Genomic DNA, 19426 nt, shown 5'->3' with positions numbered 1-19426 from the left:
GGCTGGAGTCTGCCTAGCTGTGGCCGCTCCAGTGTGCGTGGCAGAGGGCGAGGACGAGGCTGTGCCGCGCAGCGGGCATCTCCAGGGAGCTGCGTGACTCCCATCTCCCCCCGCACCCCTGCCGCGCTTATGTAACTGAGGCTGGGAGCACAGCGCCGCAGTTGCACTTTGGAAACTTGGAGGAAGTTCAGGGCAGGCTGAATCAATCAGCAGAGCCCCCGCCCAGGGCAAACACGCGCCTGGGCTCCATTGAAGATTGGATGTGACCCCACCCAGGCCTGCAAAGACACATGCTTGCATTTTAGAGGAGAACAAAGGGCTAATCCCCAGAGCCGGGCTCGCAGGGAGCAGAGGCCTGATTATGCTGCACCCGCATTTGAATACTGTTTTGGTCTCCTCACACAACCTGGGGGTGGGGGTGGGGGGTTGTGCCAGGGCTGAGTGGGCGGGAGAAGGGCTGAGCGGGTGGGGAGAAGGCCCTTAAATGCATCCCTGGAGACGGGTGTGCACTCCAGGAGCGCCAGCCACCGGAGACTGTCAGAGGTAACCCTTTCCTTCCAGGGTCTTTCCTCTTCCCGGGTGGGGTGCCCAGCAGGAGCCGGCCCTGCTAGCGGGTCCATCTCTGCGGATGACCCTCCCCACCCCCCAGGAGTGTCCAATGAGAATCCTCAGATCGGGGATCCTGAGGATCCAGAGCCCACCTCCGGCAGCTCTGCCACCCCCAGCGCTGGGAGGGGGCACCCCGAGGACTGGAGAAGCAGGGCGCCAAGGGGGTGGTGGGTGAGAAGCCCCAATTCCCTCCCCCAGAAGGTGGCACAGCTCAGCAGTAAAAGGCGTGAGCGGAGGCTAGAGATAGAGGCGGGTGCAGCCCTGACTTTGCCACTTGCTGACTGAGAGCATCTAATGCGTCTTGGCTTTGCTGTCCTCTATAAAGCGGACCCCTAACAGCTCCGGAGCTTTTTGAGGATCAGAGGGGATGATGAAGGGGAGCCGTCCATGGGATGCCCGGGGCACAGTGGGCCCTGGGGAGGCGGGCAGGCCCGGGCTCAGGAAGGTGGACTCCGGCTGCTCCCGCAGCAGATGCTTTCTGCTCCGTTCGCCTTTGCAGTGCCGTGCGCCTCCTTCCCGGGCAGCGCAGTGCGAGGGCTGGGACTGGGTGCCAGACACCCTGTCTCACCAGGCTCTTATGCCGGGCCGCCCCGCCATGGCGCCGATGGCCAGAGGCTACTGCTCTGGGTGACCGCATGAGGCTGGGAGGGCGGGAGGGCCTTCCTGTTGGGCTGTGTGGCTGGGCTCATGGCCAGCAGGGGCACCCAGGGAGAGGGCTCCCTCCATCCCCCCAAAAGGCCTAGGGAGGGGTCCATGAAACCTCCAGGCTGGGGCACCCCGGATGCCAGCAGGGCCCCCTCTCTGCGCAGCAAGCCTGGAGGGGTCAGTGCCATGGAGGGGGTGGAAGGAATCAGAGTCCACTTGCAGGACACACACACACACACACACACACGTACTTCCATTTGTTCAAAAATTATATATACCATCCTATATAATAACAGAGGAATATGCTCATTAGCCATTACGCCCTGAGGCGTAACCACCAAGTGCATCAGGATCAGATCACGGATCAGCAGGAGGGTGGGCCAGCGAGGTACAAGGGGGCTGCAGAGAGTGGGAGGGGGCAGGCAGCAAGCTATGGAGGGAGGAGGGGGGCGGGGGAGGGGGGCGAGGGAGCTACAGGAGGGCGGCAGCGACCTACTGGCTCACAGATTCATGTGCAGGGCTACTAGTGTATAATAATACATACCATATAAACCCACACATGTGGCATATATGTCATATATGCATATGTTACATACAAAAGTTATATATGTGGTATAAATACATATGTTGTTTATAGTATACGTAATTTTTTGGAAAATGGAAGTAGCCGTATTGTAGCGTGCTCGTTTTTTTACTTTTCTTCTGATGTTAGAAGTGATGTGATGTCTGAAGTGGGGGGAACCCCTGGGGGGACAGCAGGAGCTGCTGAGGGAGAGGGAGCTGACTTCTCTGTGACCCCTTTTGTCTCTTTTGCGTTTTCTGCCATGAGCAGTACCTACCAGCTTTATTCAGAAAGTTAACAAATATTTTACTTTTAATTTTTATTGTTGACACTATTACAGATATCCCCATTCCCCCACCCCCTTTGCCCACCTGCCCCCTTCCCCTGGCCTCTGCTGTCTGTCTATGGGTATGTGTACAGGTTCTTTGCTAATCCCGTCACCTTCTTTCATCCAGTCCTCTCCTCCCTCTCCCCTCTGGCAGCTGTATTCATGCCTCTGTTTCTATTTTGTTCATCAGTTTATTTTGTTTATTAGATTCCCCATATGAGTGAGATCACATGGTACTTGTCTTTCTCTGACTTATTTCGCTTAGTATAATGCTCTCCAGGTCCCTCCATGCTGTCTCAAAGGGTAAGAGATCCTTTTTTACTGCTGCATAGTATTCCATGGTGTAGATGTACCACAGCCTTTTTATCCACTCATCTGCTGATGGGCACTTGGGCTGTTTCCAGACCTTAGCTATTGTAAATTGTGCTGCAGTGAACATATGGGTGCATATATCCTTTCTGATTGGTGTTTCTGGTTTCTTGGGATATATTCCTAGAAGTGGGATCACTGGGTCAAATGGCAGTTCCATATTTAACTTTCTGAGGAAACTCCATACTGTCTTCCATAGTGGCTGCACCAGTCTGCATTCCCACCAGCAGTGCACGGGGTTCCCTTTTCTCCCCATCCTCTCCAGCAGTTGTTTGTTGACTTATTGATGGTAGCCATTCTGGCAGGTGTACGGTGACATATCTCATTGTGTTAACAAATATTTTAAATAGATGCAAGTTCATTGCACACAAGTTTAGCGCCACAGAAGATGAGGACAGAGACCCCCACTAAGTCCCCCCCCCCCCACCGCCGTCACCCTGGGGGCTGCCCGGGCCTTCTCCTGCGTGTGCACAGCGCACACCTCGTGCACCCCGCCTGCAACCTGCTTTCTTCTGGGCCCTCGTGGGGGCGCAGGGCACAGCGCGCTTTATGAAGGTGCGAAGCACTCGCTCCGCCTCCCTGCCCCGTCTCCGCCATCACACAGGGGCAGCAGAGCCCTTTTATTTTTATTTAAACTATTTTAAAAATTGATTTTTAGAGAGAGGAGGGGGTGGGGGGAGAAAATGGTCATTGGATCCTTGCTTCCCGCACCGCCCCTCCCGGGAGCCAAACCCGCCCCTTTTGGGAAACAGGCGGATTCTCCCACTGAGACATGGACGCTTAGGGCGCTTAGGGCGCTTAGGGCGCTGCCAGCGTCTCTGTTATAAACGGCGGATGCGCTTTCTCACCGGGAAGCTTGGAAACGCTGCGATGCTGTCGCCCCTGAAGGGGACCCGCAGGGCCGGGCCTGCCTTTGGAGGCTCCGCAGGGGCGGCCGGTGGCCGGTGGCTGTCCCGGGCAGCCGGGCCGAGGATGCGTTTCCCATTGGTTTTTAGAGAGTGAGGGGGAGACACGCACAGACAACATGTGAGACACACAGATTGGCCGCCCGTGCGGGCTGGGATCAAGCCTGCAACCCCGGCGGGTGCCCGAGGCTGGGAATCGCCCCCGAGACCCTGCAGCCCGCGCCGCCGCCGCTCTAACCACCGAGCGGCCGGCCCGCGGCTCTGGGCCTTCAACCCGCGGGGTGCGGAGTGGCCGGCGGGCGCGGAGCTGGAGCTCGCCCGGTGCCGCGCGGGCTTCCCCAGCGGCGGGAGGGACCGGGAGGCCGGGAAGGGCCTGCCCCGCCTCTGCTGAACCCGCCAGCAGCTCCTGGACTCGGGGTCCACGGCGCCACTCCCGGCCTCACTGCAGCGAGGGGGGCGCTCTCACCGCGCGATCGGGGGCCAGAGGGGCCAGCGTCCGGGTCGGGGCTGCGAAGGCAAAAGAAGGTCCTTTCCCCGGCGCTCCCGGGAGGGCGCCCCCTTCCCCTAAACTGACAGGGAGGGGCAGGCAGGGGGCCGCCCGCGGCCAGGGCCCAGGGCCGGCGCGGGAGCAGGGTGCCGCCGTGCCCTGCCCGCCCCAAGGCGCCGTCTCCGTCCCCGCAGGCACCGCGAGCACCGGGAGCACCATGAGCAGCATCAGCGCCGTCGTGCAGCGCGCCCGGGCCGCCTTCGACTCGGGCCGCACGCGCCCCCTGCAGTTCCGCATCCAGCAGCTGGAGGCGCTGCGGCGCATGATCAAGGAGCGCGAGAAGGACATCGCGGGCGCGCTGGCCGCCGACCTCCACAGGGTGCGCCCCCACCCACCCTACTCTTCCCCCAGGGGCGCCCCCACCCACCCTACTCTTCCCTAAAGGGGTACCCCCACTCCCCCGAGGGGCGCCCCCTTCAGGCACCTTACACCTGTGCCCACACCTGCAGAAGGGCTCTCGCAGACCCACCGTTCCCTGGCTCCCCTCAGCTGGGTGGTGAATGGCCCCCCTCACCCCGCAAGTTGAGCAGGCCGGCTAGGAGTCCAGATCATGCTCTTATTTTGCAGACTGGGAGACTGGGGTTAGGAAAGGGTAGCAGGTCGGTCAGGGTCACAAAGCTCGGGAGCCGGGAGCCAGGACCCACAGCGCCCGGTAACGCGCTCAGCGCTCTGGGCTGGGCCTCACGGGAGCCTCTCCCCGCAGAACGAGTGGAACTCGTACCACGAGGAGCTGGTTTACTGCCTGGAGGAGATCGAGTACATAATCAAGAAGCTCCCCGAGTGGGTTCTGGACGAGCCCGCGGAGAAGACGGCCCAAACCCAGCAGGATGAGTGCTACATCCACTCGGAGCCGCTGGGCGTGGTCCTCATCATTGGCACCTGGAACTACCCCTTCGACCTCACGGTGCAGCCCATGGTGGGCGCCATCGCTGCAGGTGCCCGCAGCAGCGCCGGGAAGGAGGGAGGGCCACTGTTCCTCCCTGCGGGTGGCCGGGCTCAGGCCTGGAGAAGAGGCGCTGGGCCAGCAGTGTGAAGGGCCTGTCTTCCACTGGGGACTGCGGGGAACAGGCCTCCTGGCCTCCAGGCCCCCCAGGCTCCCCTGTCAGGCAGCCCCCCTCCCCCCTCCCCCCTCCCCCTACTCCGCCCCCGAGCTGGCAGCTCTCGCTGAACTGAGCCAGGCTTTCCTTTCCAGTCGGCGCACTGCTTGGGCCGAGCACCTCTCCCCTCTCTTTCCCTCTGTCCCACACCTCATCCACTGCGGCGGGTGATGCAGGTCCTGTGGCCAGTGCCAGCAGCGCTGCTGTCCACTCCTCCTGGGACACGGGATGGAGGCAGGGAGGCAGCAGGCTGGGTCCCTGGGGCGGGGTTGGTGGGGAGAGCCCTGGAGGGAGGGAGTGGGGGGGCTGACTCTGTGTGCTCTGCAGGGAATGCAGTGGTCATCAAGCCCTCGGAGCTGAGCGAGAACATGGCGAGCCTGCTGGCCTCCCTCATCCCTCAGTACCTGGACAAGGTGCGGCACAGAGCTGAGCGGGGGCCAGGCCTTGGGAGTGAGAGATGGCGACTGCTTGCAGCCAGAGGCGCAGCTCTGGTGGTGGTGGGACCACTGGCCTTGGCCACTGGGGGGCAGAGCCCTGAGCGATGTGTGTGTGGGGGCCTGAGTGGCCGTGGCTGCCCCGGCAAGGGAGGGGCTGGGGTCCTTTCTGAGCCTCGCCTCCCTCCCGCTCGGTAGGATCTGTACCCGGTGATCAATGGGGGCGTCCCCGAGACCACGGAGGTGCTCAAGGAGAGGTTCGACCACATCCTGTACACGGGCAGCACTGGTGTCGGCAAGATCGTGATGACAGCCGCCGCCAAGCACCTGACCCCGGTCACCCTGGAGCTGGGGGGGAAGAGCCCTTGCTACGTGGACAAGGACTGTGACCTGGACGTCGCCTGCCGGTGAGGGGCTCAGTGCCTGAGCTGGAGCGGCCATTCTGACTGCTGCCGGCTCCCGGGGACCACAGCTGCGCTCAGAGCGACACAGACATGCCCCTCCCTAAGGGCCGGTAGGCCTGGGCCGGAGCTTGGGCGGCCGAGGGGGAGCCGCCAGCCCAGGAAGGCAGGAGAGGAGAGGTCCAGCCGGGGCTCTGCCCAGCTTCCCCCTCCCATGTGCATCGCCTCCCAGGTGGGGACCCCGGCTGGCAGGGCTCAAGAGCAAGACAGCGGGGCACAAAGGCTGTCCGCCCAGACACCCCCAGAACCCCCTGCACTCGCTAATGGGGGAAAGATGTGCAGGGACCGGGGCCCTGGGGGCATGTCCAGGGACAGGGGGCCCCTCAGCCCAGAATCTGGAAGCCAGGGCTGGCCCTGCTGGAAGTCACACCCGCGCTCTGCCCGAGTCCTGAGCCTGAGCCGAAGGGACAGGGCGCCAGCGCCGGGCAGCCTCCGGGCTGAGAATACGGTCTGACCTGGGATTTTCGCAGGCGCATCGCCTGGGGCAAGTTCATGAACAGCGGCCAGACCTGTGTGGCCCCTGACTACATCCTCTGCGACCCCTCCATCCAGAGCCAGGTCGTGGAGAAGCTCAAAAAGTCCGTGAAGGTGAGTGCGGCCCCGGGGGCGAGGCGGCCGGGTGGCCAGGTGGGTGTGGACTTTAGAAAACTGGATTTTTTCCTGATCATAAACGTAATCCACACTCTGTAGATAATTTCGAAAAAGATTAAAAAGCATAAAGAGGCCCTGGCCAGTTTGACTTGGTGGATAGAGCGTCGGCCTGCGGACTGAAGGGTCCCAGGTTCGATTCCGGTGAAGGGCATGTACCTTGGTTGCGGGCACATCCCCAGGAGGGGGTGTGCGGGAGGCAGCTGATCGATGTTTCTCTCTCATCGATATTTCTAACTCTCTATCCCTCTCCCTTCCTCTCTGTAAAGAATCAATAAAATATATATTTTTTTAAAAGCATAAAGATGGGGAAATGTCCCCCCAGAATCCTGCCGCCCCAGACATCCGTCACCGACGGGGTGTCCGTTCCCTTCTGCGGTCCTTTCTGTGAACACAGCAGCTCCTGACGCGGCGCCCCCAGGCCGTGCAGGTGCTAGCTCTGCCCGTGCCCTGAAAACGGCGGCGGCGCCTGTGCTGGGCAGCCCGGCAGCGCTTGGTGTTCTGGTGCACCGTCCCCCGCACTGGCCAGGAGCCCTGTGCTCCCCCAGGCCGGCCGCCATCCGCCTGCGGCCTCGGCTGCGGCGAGGCCCCTGTCCCTGTCTGAAGCCCGTCGCCTCCCGCCCGCAGGAGTTCTACGGGGACGATGCCCAGAAGTCTCGTGACTACGGGAGGATCGTGAGCTCCCGGCACTTCCAGCGGGTGATGGGCCTGCTGGAGGGCCAGAAGGTCGCCTATGGAGGCACTGGGGACGCGGCCACCCGGTACATAGGTGTGTGCCCTGCGAGCACTGCCCTCCTGCCCAGCTGCCAGGGTCCCTGCGAGTGGCAGCGACTGGGCACAGATACTTGGAGAGCAGACAACCCTGCAGAGGGACAGGGCAGGCCTGGGGTGGGCTCTGCTGCTCTCTGGACGGGTGACAGCTGGCCCAGCCCAGCAGCCCTCTCCCCGCAAGGCCTCAGCCGGGGTGTGACAGCAACGCCACGGAGGCCGGGCGCAGGGCTGGAGGGGCCCAGGGGCCGAGGCGTGAGGACCACCAGACGGGCCCACGTAGCCTCCAGGTTTCCAGGGGGCAGAGGAGCTTCAGCAGGGGCTCAGGTGGCCTGGGAGGCACCCTGTCCCCTCAGGTGTGGGCCCTGGGCCCTTCCATACAATTAGCCCCTCCTCCCAAGGTCCGGGGGCTGGAGCCCGGGCAGAGGCCTGTCTGCCCCTCTGGCAGCCTCGGCAGCCGCAGCCGGACCAGTAAAGGAGTCAAGCGGGGAGCCAGGTGCCCGGTCGGCAGGCAGGCGAGGGTCTGGGCGGGGCTGACTGCTGGTTTCCTGTCCAGCCCCCACCATCCTCACGGACGTGGACCCCGAGTCCCCGGTGATGCAGGAGGAGATCTTCGGGCCCATCATGCCCATCGTGTGCGTGCGCAGCCTGGAGGAGGCCATCCGGTTCATCAACCAGCGCGAGAAGCCCCTGGCGCTCTACGTGTTCTCCCACAACGACAAGGTGGGCCGTGCAGTCCCAGCTCCCCTGCTCGCCGCCACTCTTCCCACTTCCCGCCGCGGGGCCTGGGGCGCAGGCCGCCCCGCTGTGCTCCAAGCTGCTCCTGGGCTCCAGGCTGTGCCCAGACAGGGTGGGAGGGGCGGGGGATGTGCTGGGCAGGAGACTGAGGCGGGCTGGGTGCCGTGGCAGGTGATTAAGAAGATGATTGCGGAGACATCGAGCGGAGGGGTGACGGCCAATGACGTCATCGTCCACCTGTCCGTGCACTCTCTGCCCTTCGGGGGTGTGGGTGAGTCTGGGGGAGCTCACTGCCCACCTGCTCCCCGCAGCGTCCCTTCCAGCCCTGGACTGGGGGTTCAGGAGGAGCTGGAGCAGTCCTGGGCCCCAGACTCCCATCCCTTTTCCCGTGCGGCCCTCTGGCCTCTGTGGGCACATCCATCAGCCACACTAACCTTGAGACCCTAGAGGGCCCTGAAGGTCGCCTGTGGCCTGTTTCACAGAGGCCCTGAGAGCGGCCAAGGGCCAGGGGTGCGCACCCTCTGGTGCCATCGCAGGGACTCCACTCATCCTGGGCGCTCCCTGTGTTGTTCCCGGTGTGGACACTAGGGGGCGCCCAGGAACCGGCCACCCCGGGAGGGTCCGGGTCTTGGCGCTGGGCCTGAGCCATCCCGTCCCCGCAGGGCACAGCGGCATGGGCTGCTACCACGGCAAGTACAGCTTCATGACCTTCTCCCACCGCCGCTCCTGCCTGGTGAGGTCTCTGAAGAAGGAAGATCCCCTCAAAGGCAGATACCCCCCCAGCCTGGCCAAGGTGAGAGGTGGGGGTGGGGCTGCTATCAAGCCAGGCTGCGGGGAGCCTCTGGGCCTGCAGGACAAGGGCCTCACTGTCCCTCCCCCGCCCCCTGTCCTCCTCACAGATGACCCGCCACTGAGCCTGCTGCACCTGGCCTCCGGCGGCGCCTCACCTGCTCCTGCAGCCCCTCCTGCTCCTCCTGCCCCCACGCCCAGGCCCCGGCCCCCCCGCCCCCCCCCCCCCGCCCTCCAGTCCCAGTTCCCTTGCTGGACACGCAGGACCAATAAAGTTTTCCAAACAGACACCTGCGTGTGCGTCCTTCTTTGCAGCCCTGCACCCCCCCCCCCCCCCCCCCCCGCAGTCCTATCCCATCCCCACCCGAGGCATCCTGACAAGTGGTGAGGGGAAGGGCTCCCCAGTCTCACATGAGCACCCTGCTCTGGGCCTCATGGCAAGATGTGTGCGGAGATGTTCGCCTTTCATCTAGACTTGGGGTGTCGGCTTCATCTCCGGGGTGTCTGCCGAGGCTGACTAGGAGGCTGAGTCTGGAGGACAAGTGGCTCCAGAACTGAGAACCGAAGCACTCCCCGCAAGTGAGGTCTGGCACCTCCGGCAGGGGTCCCCCAGCGAGGCCCACAGCCACCAACGGGACCCCTGGGTGATTTCAGGGCAGAGGGCGGGAAGCCAGGCGAGCCTCAGCACCCACAGTGCGGGGGGCTGGCCTCAGGGGCCTGAGGAACCGAGATGGGGTCCAGTGACGACCGTCCGGAGCAGGGCTTCAGGCAGAGTTGGAGCAAAAACCAGGTGGCGGGCAGGTGGGGAGAGGCTGCGGGTGCGCCCCTGCTGGTCCTTCAGCTGCGCCCTCTCGGGCGCTGGGGCGCTGTGCGCAGTCGGGTTGGGGATGAGCGAGCTGGTGCTCACAGACTTCACCGCAGCTCAGCCGGCGCCGCGCTGCCCTGACGGGACCGGAGGGCGTGCAGGCCCTGCCTGGGCCCTCACCCCACGCCATCGCTCCCCAACTGCACGGGTGTCTCTGCCCAGCCAAGGCCAACCCTCCACACGGCCAGGCCCTGCCTCTCCCAGCCTTCCTCTCCTGATTCCCCCTCTGCGAGGCCCTCCTCTCTCCGACGTCGCCAGCCCGCGTCTGCACTGGATCTTTCCAGTCTCTAGGCCAGTGATGGCGAACCTATGACACGCGTGTCAGAGGTGACACGCTAACTCATTTTTTTGGTTGATTTTTCTTTGTTAAATGGCATTTAAATATATAAAATAAATATCAAAAATATAAGTCTTTGTTTTACTATGGTTGCAAATATCAAAAAATATCTATATGTGACGCGGCACCAGAGTTAAGTTAGGGTTTTTCAAAATGCTGACACGCCGAGCTCAAAAGGTTTGCCATCACTGCCTAGTAGGTCACATTCCCTAACCCCAAACACAAGCCAAGAAGCCCTTGGGTTGCTACCCAGGCTTCACCCCCTCTAATGAGGGTCTGGGGAGGGTGCGGGCAGACTGGACGGTTGTGGATCGCTTAAATATTTTACCTTGTGCAAATATTCAAATAACTGAATCGTAACAAAGCCAGAACCTTCTCAAAACCCACGGCCCCTCCAGCTACTGCCTCACTCCTCTCCTCTTCCTGCCGTCTACTCACCTGACCCATCCAGGGAGCCTCCATCACCTCCATCCCCTGAGCCACCAACCCCCTGTGGGCAGACCCCGGAGTCATTCCCTGTCGCCCCCCCACCACACCCCCCTCCTGGCCACCCCTCCTCCCGACACTGTCCCATCTCTGGGTTTCTGGGACCCCACACTCAGTTCTCCTCCCTCACCAGTTTCTCCTCCCAAAATAAAGTCTCCAGCTCTGGCCCTGAATCTTGACTCCTGTATCCAACTGCCTACTTGACATGAACTTGGATTCTTTTTTTTTTTCCATAGAAACGTAGGTTTATTTCTATAGAGACATGCTGAATACAAAGAGGGCTGCAATAAATGAGTAATCATTAACATAAAATAATAGAACATTTTAATAAAAATTAATATTTTTTCTTGAACATCAACTTACCAGTCAACCAAACAAGTCAGTCCAAGACTAATGACGTGGCAATTGGCTGATAAAAATCTGAACTTCGATTCTTAATAGAAATTAATTCCAATGTGTCTACAACAGAACTCTGGATTTCCCCTCTAAGCCACTCCTTCCCACGTGGCCTCATCCTCAGAGGACTGCTCAAGCCCAAACCTAAGACTGACTCCTGCCTTCCTTCGGGGCCAGGACCTCCCAGGACCTCCTCAGACCCTGGGGTGTGTCTCCTCTCCCCCCACCCGCTCCAGGCTCGGCACGTCCACAGCTCCCCCAGTGGTCTTCCTCCTGCGCTCACTCCCTTACAGTCCGTGCTTCCCTGAGAACCCAGGTGGTCCTCCTCAAACCAAGAGCCAATCATGCCACTGTGAGGAAAACCAATGAAAAACAAGAGGCTTAACACCCCTCCTCCCGTCAAAAGTATAAAGGCACCTCCTTCCCCTCCCTTTGCTGAGAGCACTCACTCTAGAACACGTGTGATTGCAGGCTTTTTCTCTCTGAATCGTGTGTGAATCCTTCCAGAAGGTAAACAAGCCTGTGACCAGCTTTATAAGCCAAGACGGTTTTTCTCAAGCACCTGGGAGCCATCTCTTTGAAAGGCCGTCCAGGGAGACAGCGCCCCTACCTGGGGGTGGGGGTGGGGGCGGGAGGGATCCACCAGCTGTGCCTCCCTCCAAGCTGCAGCACCAGCTCCTCACAGGCAGGGGAGTTTGTTTCCCTCTGGATAAGGCCCCCCCCACTGTCTCACTCACACCACCTCCCAGTCCTTCCATCACTGTCTCACTCACACCACCTCCCAGTCCTTCCATCACTGTCTCACTCGCACCACCTCCCAGTCCTTTAATCACTGTCTCACTCACACCACCTCCCAGTCCTTCCATCACTCTCTCATCCCACACCGCCTCCCAGTCCTTCCATCACTGTCTCACTAACAACGCCTCCCAGTCCTTTAATCACTGTCTCAGCTCACACCTCACACCACCTCTCAGTCCTTTAATCACTGTCTCACTCACACCACCTCCCAGTCCTTCCATCACTGTCTCACTCACACCGCCTCCCAGTCCTTCCATCACTGTATCACTCACACCGCCTCCCAGTCCTTCCATCACTGTCTCACTCACACCGCCTCCCAATCCTTCCATCAAGGTCTCACTCACACCGCCTCCCAGTCTTCTATCACTGTCTCACTCACACCGCCTCCCAGTCCTTACATCACTGTCTCACTCACACCGCCTCCCAGTCCTTCCATTGCTGTCTCAGCTCACACCGCCTCCCATTCCTTCCATCACTGTCTCATTCACACCACCTCCCAGTCCTTCCATCACTGTCTCAGCTCACACCTCACACCACCTCCCAGTCCTTCCATCACTGTCTCACTCACACCGACTCCCAGTCCTTCCATAACTGTCTCACTCACACCACCTCCCAGTCTTTCCATCACTGTCTCACTCACACCGCCTCCCAGTCCTTCCATCACTGTCTCACTCACACCGCCTCCCAGTCCTTCCATCACTGTCTCACTCACACCGCCTCCCAGTCCTTCCATTGCTGTCTCAGCTCACACCGCCTCCCATTCCTTCCATCACTGTCTCACTCACACCACCTCCCAGTCCTTCCATCACTGTCTCACTCACACCACCTCCCAGTTCTTCCATCACTCTCTCAGCTCACATCGCCTCCCAGTCCTTTCATCACTGTCTCACTCACACCACCTCCCAGTCCTTCTATCACTGTCTCACTCACACCACCTCCCAGTCCTTTAATCACTGTCTCAGCTCACACCTCACACAACCTCCCAGTCCTTTAATCACTGTCTCACTCACACCGCCGCCCAGTTCATCCATCACTGTCTCACTCACACCGCCTCCCAGTCCTTACATCACTCTTTCAGCTCACACCGCCTCCCAGTCCTCCCATCACTGTCTCAATTACACCACCTCCCAGTCCTTCTATCACTGTCTCAATCACACCTCACACCTCCTCCCAGTCCTTCCATCACTGTCTCACTCACACCGCCTCCCAGTCCTTCCATCACTGTCTCACTCACACCACCTCCCAGTCCTTCCATTGCTGTCTCACTCACACAGCCTCCCAGTCTTTCCATCACTGTCTCACTCACACTGCCTCCCAGTCCTTCCATCACTGTCTCACTCACACCTCACTCCGCCTCCTAGTCCTTCCATCACTGTCTCCCTCAAACCTCACACTGACTCCCAGTCCTTCCATCACTGCCTCACTCACACCACCTCCCAGTCCTTACATCACTCTTTCAGCTCACACCTCACACCGCCTCCCAGTCCTTCCATCACTGTCTCACTCACACCGCCTCCCAGTCCTTCCATCACTGTCTCAATCACACCGCCTCCCAGTCCTTCCATCACTGTCTCACTCACACCACCTCCCAGTCCTTCCATCACTGTCTCACTCACACCACCTCCTAGTCCTTCCATCACTGTCTCACTCACACCTCACACCACCTCCCAGTCCTTGGATCATTGTCTCACTCACACCCCATCCCAGTCCTTCCATCACTGTCTTACTCACACCGCCTCCCAGTCCTTCCATCACTGTCTCACTCACACTGCCTCCCAGTACTTCCATCACTGTCTCACTCACACCACCTCCAGTCCTTCGATCACTGTCTCACTCACACCTCACACCGCCTCCCAGTCCTTCCATCACTGCCTCACTCACACCACCTCCCAGTCCTTACATCACTCTTTCAGCTCACACCGCCTCCCAGTCCTCCCATCACTGTCTCACTTACACCACCTCCCAGTCCTTCTATCACTGTCTCACTCACACCTCACACCGCCTCCCAGTCCTTCCATCACTGTCTCACTCACACCGCCTCCCAGTCCTTCCATCACTGTCTCACTCACACCGCCTCCCAGTCCTTCCATCACTGTCTCACTTACACCACCTCCCAGTCCTTCTATCACTGTCTCACTCACATTTCACACCGCCTCCCAGTCCTTCCATCACTGTCTCACTCATACTGCGTCCCAGTCCTTTCATCACTGTCTCACTCACACTGCCTCCCCGTCCTTCCATCACTGTCTCACTCACACCGAATCCCAGTCCTTCCATTACTGTCTAACTCACACCACCTCCCAGTCCTTCCATTGCTGTCTCACTCACACAGCCCTCCAGTCTTTCCATCACTGTCTCACTCACACTGCCTCCCAGTCCTTCCATCACTGTCTCACTCACACCTCACACCACCTCCTAGTCCTTCCATCACTGTCTCACTCACACCGCCTCCCAGTCCTTCCATCACTGTCTCACTCACACCGCCTCCCAGTCCTTCCATCACTGTCTCACTCACACTGCCTCCCAGTACTTCCATCACTGTCTCACTCACACCACCTCCAGTCCTTCCATCACTGTCTCACTCACACCTCACACCACCTCCCAGTCCTTCCATCAATGTCTCACTCACACCGCCTCCCAGTCCTTCCATCACTGTCTCACTCACACCGCCTCCCAGTCCTTCCATCACTGTCTCACTCACACTGCCTCCCAGTACGTCCATCACTGTCTCACTCACACCACCTCCAGTCCTTCGATCACTGTCTCACTCACACCTCACACCACCTCCCAGTCCTTCCATCACTGTCTCACTCACACCACCTCCCAGTTCTTCCATTGCTGTCTCAGCTCAAACCGCCTCCCATTCCTTCCATCACTGTCTCACTAACACCACCTCCCAGTCCTTCCATCACTGTCTCACTCACACCACCTCCCAGTTCTTCTATCACTCTCTCAGCTCACATCGCCACCCAGTCCTTTCACCACTGTCTCACTCACACTGCCTCCCAGTTCTTCCATTGCTGTCTCAGCTCACACCGCCTCCCATTCCTTCCATCACTGTCTCACTAACACCACCTCCCAGTCCTTCCATCACTGTCTCACTCACACCACCTCCCAGTTCTTCCATCACTCTCTCAGCTCACATCGCCACCCAGTCCTTTCATCACTGTCTCACTCACACCGCCTCCCAGTTCTTCCATCACTGTCTCACTCACACCGCCTCCAGTCCTTCCATCACTGTCTCACTCACACATCACACCACCTCCCAGTCCTTCCATCACTGCCTCACTCACACCACCTCCCAGTCCTTACATCACTCTTTCAGCTCACACCGCCTCCCAGTCCTCCCATCACTGTCTCACTTACACCACCTCCCAGTCCTTCTATCACTGTCTCACTCACAGCTCACACCGCCTCCCAGTCCTTCCATCACTGTCTCACTCACACCGCCTCCCAGTCCTTCCATCACTGTCTCACTCACACTGCCTCCCAGTCCTTCCATCACTGTCTCACTTACACCACCTCCCAGTCCTTCTATCACTGTCTCACTCACACCTCACACCGCCTCCCAGTCCTTCCATCACTGTCTCACTCATACCGCCTCCCAGTCCTTTCATCACTGTCTCACTCACACTGCCTCCCCGTCGTTCCATCACTGTCTCACTCAAACCGCCTCCCAGTTCTTCCATACTGTCTCACTCACACCAACTCCCAGTCCTTCCACTGCTGTCTCACTCACACAGCCTCCGAGTCTTTCCATCACTGTCTCTCTCACACTGCCTCCCAGTCCTTCCATCACTGTCTCCCTCACACCTCACACCGCCTCCCAGTCCTTCCATCACTGTCTCACTCACACCACCTCCTAGTCCTTCCATCACTGTCTCACTCACACCTCACACCACGTCACAGTCCTTCCATCACTGTCTCAATCACACCGCCTCCCAGTCCTTCCATCACTGTATCACTCACACCGCCTCCCAGTCCTTCCATCACTGTCTCACTCACACCGCCTCCCAGTCCTTCCATCACTGTCTCACTGACACCGTCTCCCAGTCCTACCATCACTGTCTCATTCATACCACCTCCCATTCCTTCCATCACTGTGTCACTCACACCGCCTCCCAGTCCTTCCATCACTGTCTCGCTCACACCGCCTCCCAGTCCTTCCATCACTGTCTCACTCACACCTCACACCACCTCCTAGTCCTTCGATCACTGTCTCCCTCACACCTCACACCGACTCCCAGTCCTTCCATCACTGTCTCACTCACACCACCTCCTAGTCCTTCCATCACTGTCTCACTCACACCTCACACCACCTCCCAGTCCTTCCATCACTGTCTCACTCACACCGCCTCCTAGTCCTTCCATCACTGTCTCACTGACACCGCCTCCCAGGCCTTCCATCACTGTCTCACTCACACCACCTCCCAGTCCTTCCATCACTGTCTCACTCACACCGCCTCCCAGTCCTTCCATCACTGTCTCACTCACACCGCCTCCCAGTCCTTCCATCACTGTCTCACTCACAACTCACACCACCGCCCAGTCCTTCCATTACTGTCTCACTCACACCACACACCGCCTCCCAGTCCTTCAATCACTGTCTCACTCACACCTCACACCACCTCCCCGTCCTTCCATCACTGTCTCACTCACACCGCCTCCTAGTCCTTCCATCACTGTCTCACTTACACCACCTCCCAGTCCTTCTATCACTGTCTCACTCATACCTCACACCGCCTCCCAGTCCTTCCATCACTGTCTCACTCATACCGCCTCCCAGTCCTTTCATCACTGTCTCACTCACACTGCCTCCCCGTTCTTCCATCACTGTCTCACTCACACCGCCTCCCAGTCCTTCCATCACTGTCTCACTCACACCGCCTCCCAGTCCTTCCATTACTGTCTCACTCACACCTCCTCCCAGTCCTTCCATCACTGTCTCACTCACACCGCCTCCCAGTCCTTCTATCACTGTCTCACTCACACCTCACACCGCCTCCCAATCCTTCCATCACTGTCTCACTCATACCGCCTCCCAGTCCTTTCATCACTGTCTCACTCACACTGCCTCCCCGGCTTTCCATCACTGTCTCACTCACACCGCCTCCCAGTCCTTCCATCACTGTCTCACTCACAGCGCCTCCCAGTCCTTCCATCACTGTCTCACTCACACCGCCTCCCAGTCCTTCCATCACTGTCTCACTCATACCGCCTCCCTGTCCTTTCATCACTGTCTCACTCACACTGCCTCCCCGTCCTTCCATCACTGTCTCACTCACACCGCCTCCCAGTCCTTCCCTCACTGTCTCACTCACACCGCTTCCCAGTCCTTCCATCATTGTCTCACTCACACCTCACACCACCTCCCAGTGCTTCCATCACTCTCTCAGCTCACACTGCCTCCCAGTCCTTCCATCACTGTCTCACTCACACCGCCTCCCAGTCCTTCCATCACTGTCTCACTCACACCTCACACCACCTCCCAGTCCTTCCATCACTGTCTCACTCACACCACCTCCCAGTGCTTCCATCACTCTCTCAGCTCACACTGCCTCCCAATCCTTCCATCACTGTCTGACTCACACCGCCTCCCAGTCCTCCCATAACTGTCTCACTCATACTGCCTCCCAGTCCTTCCATCACTGTCTCACTCAAACCGCCTCCCAGTCCTTCCATCACTGTCTCACTCACACCGCCTCCCAGTCGTTCCATCACTGTCTCACTCACACCGCCTCCCAGTCCTTCCATCACTGTCTCACTCACACTGCCTCCCAGTACTTCCATCACTGTCTCACTATCACCACCTCCAGTCCTTCCATCACTGTCTCACTCACACCACCTCCCAGTTCTTCCATTGCTGTCTCAGCTCACACCGCCTCCCATTCCTTCCATCACTGTCTCACTCACACCACCTCCCAATTCTTCCATCACTCTCTCAGCTCACATCGCCTCCCAGTCCTTTCATCACTGTCTCACTCACACCACCTCCCAGTCCTTCCATCACTGTCTCACTCACACCACCTCCCAGTCCTTTAATCACTGTCTCAGCTCACACCTCACACAGCCTCCCAGTCCTTCCATCACTGTCTCACTCACACTGCCTCCCAGTCCTTCCATCACTGTCTCACTCACACCTCACACCACCTCCCAGACCTTCCATCACTGTCTCACTCACACCTCACACCGCCTCCCAGGCCTTCCATCACTGTCTCACTCACACCACCTCCAGTCCTTCCATCACTGTCTCACTCACACCTCACACCACCTCCCAGTCCTTCCATCACTGTCTGACTCACACCGCCTCCCAGTCCTTCCATCACTGTCTCACTCACACTGCCTCCCAGTACTTCCATCACTGTCTCACTCACACCACCTCCAGTCCTTCAATCACTGTCTCACTCACACCTCACACCACCTCCCAGTCCTTCCATCACTGTCTCACTCACACCACCTCCCATTCCTTCCATCACTGCCTCACTCACACCACCTCCCAGTCCTTACATCACTCTTTCAGCTCACACCGCCTCCCAGTCCTCCCATCACTGTCTCACTTACACCACCTCCCAGTCCTTCATCACTGTCTCACTCACACCTCACATCGCCTCCCAGTCCTTCCATCACTGTCTCACTCACACCGCCTCCCAGTCCTTCCATCACTGCCTCACTCACACCACCTCCCAGTCCTTACATCACTCTTTCAGCTCACACCGCCTCCCAGTCCTTCCATCACTGTCTCACTCATACCGCCTCCCAGTCCTTTCATCACTGTCTCACTCACACTGCCTCCTCATCCTTCCATTACTGTCTCACTCACACCGCCTCCCAGTCCTTCCATTACTGTCTAACTCACACCACCTCCCAGTCCTTCCATTGCTGTCTCAGTCACACAGCCTCCCAGTCTTTCCATCACTGTCTCACTCACACTGCCTCCCAGTAATTCCATCACTGTCTCACTCACACCTCACACCGCCTCCTAGTCCTTCCATCACGGTCTCCCTCACACCTCACATCGCCTCCCAGTCCTTCCATCACTGTCTCACTCACACCGCCTCCCAGTCCTTCCATCACTGTCTCACTCACACCACCTCCCAGTCCTTCCATCACTGTCTCACTTACACCACCTCCCAGTCCCTCTATCACTGTCTCACTCAAACCTCACACCGCCTCCTAGTCCTTCCATCACTGTCTCACTCATACCGCCTCTCAGTCCTTTCATCACTGTCTCACTCACACTGCCTCCCCGTCCTTCCATCACTGTCTCACTCACACCGCCTCCCAGTCCTTCCATCACTGTCTAACTCACACCACCTCCCAGTCCTTCCATTACTGTCCCACTCACACAGCCTCCCAGTCTTTCCATCACTGTCTCACTCACACTGCCTCCCAGTCCTTCCATCACTGTCTCACTCACACAACCTCCTAGGCCTTCCATCACTGTCTCACTCACACCTCACACCACATCCCAGTCCTTCCATCACAGTCTCACTCACAACTCCTCCCAGTCCTTCCATCACTGTATCACTCACACCGCCTCCCAGTCCTTCCATCACAGTCTCACTCACACCTCACACCACCTCCTAGTCCTTCCATCACTGTCTCCCTCACACCTCACACCGCCTCCCAGTCCTTCCATCACTG

General features: G+C 59.1%; 1 protein-coding gene across 1 annotated transcript; it reads left to right on the top strand.

Annotated features, from left to right (window-relative positions):
• Nucleotides 1–457: 457 nt before the first annotated feature.
• Nucleotides 458–9188, top strand: ALDH3A1 (aldehyde dehydrogenase 3 family member A1). Its single transcript, XM_070393922.1, has 11 exons — nucleotides 458–543; nucleotides 4100–4284; nucleotides 4669–4900; nucleotides 5390–5475; nucleotides 5695–5903; nucleotides 6428–6545; nucleotides 7233–7374; nucleotides 7930–8096; nucleotides 8283–8382; nucleotides 8774–8904; nucleotides 9011–9188. The coding sequence occupies exons 2-11, from the start codon at nucleotides 4123–4125 to the stop codon at nucleotides 9023–9025; spliced, it is 1362 nt and encodes a 453-aa protein (XP_070250023.1). The 5' UTR covers nucleotides 458–543; nucleotides 4100–4122; the 3' UTR covers nucleotides 9026–9188.
• The last annotated feature ends 10238 nt before the right edge of the window (nucleotides 9189–19426 follow it).

This window comes from Myotis yumanensis, unplaced genomic scaffold (genome assembly GCF_028538775.1).
Source record: "Myotis yumanensis isolate MYYU_CA2020_CCGP unplaced genomic scaffold, mMyoYum1.0.hap1 SCAF_16, whole genome shotgun sequence".
Taxonomy (NCBI): domain Eukaryota; kingdom Metazoa; phylum Chordata; class Mammalia; order Chiroptera; family Vespertilionidae; genus Myotis; species Myotis yumanensis.
Note: the sequence above shows the minus strand (reverse complement) of the source record. Positions and strands in the feature narration are given on the sequence as shown.

Excerpts from the sequence above, each read along its gene's own strand:
- ALDH3A1 (XM_070393922.1), top strand. The coding sequence starts at position 4,123 with ATGAGCAGCATCAGCGCCGTCGTGCAGCGCGCCCGGGCCGCCTTCGAC. Across the intron at positions 5,476-5,694 it reads TCCCTCAGTACCTGGACAAG|GATCTGTACCCGGTGATCAA; the intron begins GTGCGGCACAGA and ends CCCGCTCGGTAG. Across the intron at positions 8,383-8,773 it reads TCTGCCCTTCGGGGGTGTGG|GGCACAGCGGCATGGGCTGC; the intron begins GTGAGTCTGGGG and ends CCGTCCCCGCAG.